Source organism: Apis dorsata, unplaced genomic scaffold, assembly GCF_000469605.1.
Source record: "Apis dorsata unplaced genomic scaffold, Apis dorsata 1.3 scaffold_109, whole genome shotgun sequence".
In the NCBI taxonomy this organism is placed as follows: domain Eukaryota; kingdom Metazoa; phylum Arthropoda; class Insecta; order Hymenoptera; family Apidae; genus Apis; species Apis dorsata.
Genome location: NW_006263405.1, coordinates 66,192 through 71,894, shown reverse-complemented (window position 1 = coordinate 71,894; position 5,703 = coordinate 66,192). Strand labels below are relative to the sequence as shown.

The window sequence follows — 5,703 nt, the reverse complement described above, 5'->3', positions numbered from 1 at the left end:
TTATTGAAACAAGCAAAATATGTTTAGAAAATATAGATTTTAAAATCAACTTTTCTTTAAAATAAATTATAATTTTATTAAATATAAAAGATTAAATTTAAAAATATAATATAATAATATCATTTATGATAATATCATAAAATGAATATCCAAAAAAGAAAAATATATTAAGAAAAAATTTATTTATTTTTTCATTCTTCAATAATAATAAAATATATTTTATTATTATTATTAATCTTTTTTTTATAAATTTTTTTTGATATTCTTTCTTTATAAATCAATATATATAAATTTTCTAATTGCGTTGTATCACAATTTCTAATATATCATATATCAAATATATAATTTTTCATTTATTATTTGAATAAATAAATTAAATTAATAAATTATCCCTACAAAAAAATATAAAATTATATTTGAAACTAAAAGTATTAATTTTAGAATTGTTTTAGAATTTATGATTAAATATTTTTTTCTAATAAATACTATATCAATAATTAATAATAACTAATAATGCGTATTATATATAATTATAAAATGCATAATTGAAAACTATTTATATTTTTAATATATTTTTAATATTATATATTTTTTAATTTATTAAAATGATTATATACTATTATTATATGATATGTTTTATAATTCATGAAACTTTCAAATTTTTTTTTTTATTTCAAAATTGAATGTTGATTATATATTCAAAAATAATGAAAAAAAGTTCATATAAATGTATATTCTATATTTTATTTTGTTTATTTAAAAAAATTGTTCGTTTAAAATTATAAAAAATTTTGTAAATAAAGCAGAATTTTCTGCAATTTTTAATGTCTTTCAAATGAATGAATCAAACATAAAGATTTCTTATTATATAATTATCTTCTTCTAATTTATTTAATTTGAATTTTATAATCATTGAATTTTTACTTATAAATTTAAAATCTGTATATATAATGCAATATATAAATATTTAAATACTATAGAAACTGTTAAAATACTATAAAATATAAAAAGCATGTCATTAGAATTTAATCAAAGGATAATCAGATTCATGATAAATTTATAAGCTTGCTAGAAAAAGCAAAATACTCAGTTATTTTGAATATTTTTTTGAATATTATGTATATAAGAAAGATAAATACTGCAATAGTCTTTTTATATATAGAAAAAATATTTGATAAAGTTTGGCATAGAAGATTACTAAAAAAATTCTTTCAACTAATTCTTACAGCTTCAATATCTGCATAGTTATCTTTTCATATCTTTCTATGTCAAGATTAATAATACAACTTCATTGTTTACAAAAATTCATGCTAGAGTATCACAAGAAAGTGTCCTTGAACCTATGCTCTACTTTTTATTGTTGATATACCAATTAAATCAGATATCGAAATATATATTTTTATATATATTTTTGCAGATACTTTCTATACACAAAAATATCAAAAGTGCAACAAGAAAATTACAAAATCATTTAAAAAAGATTTAAAACTGGTCATAAGACAATAAAATCAAAATAAATTCAACTAAATGCTCACATATCATCTTTATGCTTAATAAGAAATCAACTTCCAAAATCAGCTTTCAAAATTCAGAATTCACCAAATAGAATCTGTTAAATATCTTGATCTTCATTTAGATAGTAAATTAAAGATAGATAGTAAATGAAAAAAACACATACAAGAAAAAAATCAAGCAAATAAAAATATAGAAAAAGTATGTACTGGCTTACATATGTGAAAAGATCCAAATTAGACACAAATTTCTGATTTATAAAACTATAATAAAACCAATATAGATATATGGACTGCAAATCTGGGATATAAATCAAATATCAGAAAAATCTTCAATTTATCATTTCAAGAACTATCTTAAATACATCATAATTTGTGAGAAATACAATATCAGATTAATTTCAAAATTCTATACAGTAGCAGAGAAAATCAGACAATACTTGAAAGTATATTAGTAAAGAATATAAAACATCAATAAATCCATTAGCTACAAACTGCTATTTGGATTTTTCTAGAAGGCTCAAGAAAACATTTGATTTTATCAATTAAATTTGAAAATGATATATAACAATTAATTTTTCAATTAATTATTTAATAACTTTTGAATTATCAATAAATATATTTAAATCCCCAAGTTGATTTTTATTTTTGATCATTTTGATTACTTATTTTTTCTTTTCATTTTTTATTTTTTCATTTCTTAGTTTTATTTTTTCAATTATTGATACAACAAATGTAATTATTTTGTACAAAATAAAAATATTTATAAAGAGAATAAAAAAATTTGAATATTTTTTGTAAAAGTAATTCAATAATACAAAATTTGTTATACATCATAAATAAGATTGAATAAGGCAAATCTTTTATTTATTTATTTTGTTTATATGAACTCTTTTCATTATTTGTGATATAATCAATTTTTAAATTAAGTATCATAAATTATAAACCATCTTGTATAACAATAATAACAAGCTTATAAATATAATTAAGTTTAACTTACTAATATAACTTTCTAATCCTGGAATAAGATCTTCAAGACAATGTAGTGCACTTTCATGATAAGCTCTTTGAAGTTTTATATATTGTATAATAGTGTGTGCTAATTCAGTTTCCCGTGACATAAGTTGAAACATTTCTGCTGCTAATTGATCTCTACACTGTTCAACTTTAGCTTCAGCTTCTTCTAACTCTTCTCTTAAATTATCTACTTTTGTTGCACCTGAACCTTTTATATAATATTAATTTAAAAACTTAAATATAAATATTACAATATAATTTACAAAACAAATTAAAATTTCTTCTTACTAGCACTATGTTTACTAGCTTGTTGATATCTTGTTCTCACACTATCCATATCCAAGATTAATCGAGCTAAATTTCTTTTATGCTTTAATATATTTGGTACATCTGTATCTAAAATATGTTGAAGAGGAATTGCAACATATTGTTCAACTTTTGTTTCATGTTCAATTGCTTCATTTGCTAAATGCATTTGTGCACGGCCACATTCTGATAAAGTAAAACCCATAAGACCATCTTCAGGAGCATTTTCTAACATTGTTTGTCCCAATATATATTCTGGACACTTTTTCTGAAAAATGAATATTTTAAAAAAATAAAAAAATATATAAAGAATATAAATTTTGTATAATTATTTTTTTGAAATTTTATACATATATTAGCATTAAATATATTAAATTTTATAATTTATATTTTTATAATTAATATTATAAATTTAATTTATAATTAATATTATAAATTTTATAATTTATCAAGAATAATTAAAAGAAAATTATTGTAATCATATTTAATATAAAAATTTTATTAATTTTACCAATCGTTTCTCCTTAAGAGCAGGATCTTGTGTTATAGTTTGATTTGGTGGATTACCAAGTCTCTTATTTAATCCAATGAGGGCCAATCGGATTTGATCTACGTGTTTGTCTGCAGCTTGTAAATCATCTGTGAGCACTTCTGTTTTGCCAGCTCTATAGAAACAACATTATATTTAATTATTTTATATATTAATATATTTAAATTAAGATAAAATACATTTTTTTAAAATCAATCCATTTTAAAATCGTCTGATTTATAAGCTATTTTGGTATTCATAGATGCCTCTATTATCTTAAAGTATCTTAATATTATTAAGATTACTTATTATTCAAACTTTTATTCTTAAAATCATAAGAAATAATAAAAATGTTTATTTTTTATTATGAAATACAAAAACATTATACTAATTTTATATTTTGTTTAAAAAAGCATTTGATATGAGTGAAATATCATGATATAAGAAAATTAACATATATAAATAATTACTAATAATAATTAATAAAATATATTATAATTTTTTCAGAAATTTAAATGAAATTGTAAAATAATTACCTAGAAAATGTTTGATCAGCGAGCTGTTTAACTCTGAAAAATTGTTTCTTCATGATTGATAAGCACCAAATGTTTATTATGTAAATAAAATTATACTTTAATCTTCTAAATAATCACTTGTCAGTTGTTAATCACAATAATGTTCACAAATACACATAATTAATATAATCATACGATATTAAAGAAATGCATAATAAAAAATAAAAAGAATCCATCACATTATTATAAAGACAGTAATTCGTCATAATGTTTGTACAATGATCTCACATCCTCTATGATTCTGATCAGTATATTCTTTTATAATATGGATAAATTTTCACTTCTAAAAAAAATTTTCAGATTAATTACTTGAATCTTGAATTTGTAAACGTGTCAAAATCTCAGAAATTTTAATCGCGGCATTTTATATTCTTGTTCATTATTGGTTATTCGATGCACGCAAGAACCAAACAATGACTTTATTATGTTCATTCATTAATATGAGTTCATTCATTTATTAATTTTGCTTTTTCTTTTAATTAGATTTTTAGATTTTTATCAAGAAATTTGATAACGGGACAACCAACGAGTTTTTACTTTTAATAGTCAGCCATTCTTATTTCTTAGTAGATTTTATTTAGAATGAAAAATCATTTCAAAAGCGGGAAATTTAAAATAATTATTTTTATGAAATCTTTATGAAAATGTATTATTATGAAATCTGAATAATTGTCACAATATAGCAAATTTTTGAACTTTATTTCTCTATTATACATCATTACATATTATTCTAATAACAATTATAAGAAAAATAAATATTAATATAATTAGATGAAAATTTTAATATATTTGTTATTTTTATATTATTATTATCAAATATATAAGTGATACATTGAATATATTTTTTTCAGAAAAAATGTATATATATATATATATATATATAAATATATTAAATTTTATAATTATAATTAATATCTAATTTCTTCATTCTTGTTAATTAAATATAATTGTTAATTCATGAATTATATGTTAACAATAATACTTATTTCTTCATTCTATTTGAACCAATTATTAGTAATTGATAAGATTAATATAGCAATATTATAAAAATAAACATCAGTGCTCTTATTTAATTTGAAATTAAAGATAAAAAATATTAAAAAATATAAAAATATATACACCAAGAAAAATATTATTATACATTATTATATGTACAGATTATATTCAATCATTAAGATATAAAATTTGTGTCCAATTATTGCATTACATAAACAATTTCATTTTTCAATAAATTTTAATATTTTTAAAATTTTACTCTAATACTAATTTCTCTTTTTTATCTTCTTTTTTTTTTTTAAATATTTATATTGACAAATTTCATAACTTATTATTGTATAATCTGAAATGTGAAAATGAATCTGATAAGTTCTGAATTTGATAAATCACTCAAAACATGAGTTTTATTTTAATGTTGTAGTAGGAATATGAAGAATAGGAAGATGAAATAAAATTTTTTTTAGAAAATTGATTTAAATATACATTCTTCTATTAATATGTGAAATGTAATAATCTTATAATTTTTCTATTATTATGTGAAAATTTGTAAAAATATATAAATATTATTATAATATATGAATAGCAAAAATGATAAAATACAAATATAAACTTTGATTAAATTTAAGATTGTTAAGATTGTTATAATTTATATTTCAAATATTTATATTGATTTAAGCAAATATTAGTGTTATAAATTTAAATTATTTTTGTGAACAAAATTTTTAAAAATAAATAATTAAATAAATATGAAAATAAAAATTAAAAAAAA

At 18.4% G+C, this 5,703-nt stretch overlaps 1 protein-coding gene across 4 annotated transcripts in view; it reads right to left on the bottom strand.

Annotated features, from left to right (window-relative positions):
• The window catches only part of LOC102673412 (rho GTPase-activating protein 44-like), a 9,992-nt gene extending 5,486 nt beyond the window's left edge, over nt 1-4,506 (bottom strand). For 3 of the 4 annotated variants that reach the window (XM_006612349.2, XM_006612346.2, XM_006612348.2), the window contains exons 1-4: nt 3,900-4,505; nt 3,346-3,499; nt 2,817-3,102; nt 2,512-2,736 (exon numbers count right to left, since the gene is read on the bottom strand). In XM_006612349.2, the coding sequence (XP_006612412.1) occupies nt 2,512-2,736; nt 2,817-3,102; nt 3,346-3,499; nt 3,900-3,952 (718 nt within the window). In that variant the 5' untranslated portion in view covers nt 3,953-4,505. Of the gene's footprint in view, nt 1-2,511; nt 2,737-2,816; nt 3,103-3,345; nt 3,500-3,899 lie in introns of all 4 variants that reach the window. The other variant, XM_006612345.2, reaches the window with a different exon arrangement.
• Nucleotides 4,507-5,703: the final 1,197 nt, after the last annotated feature.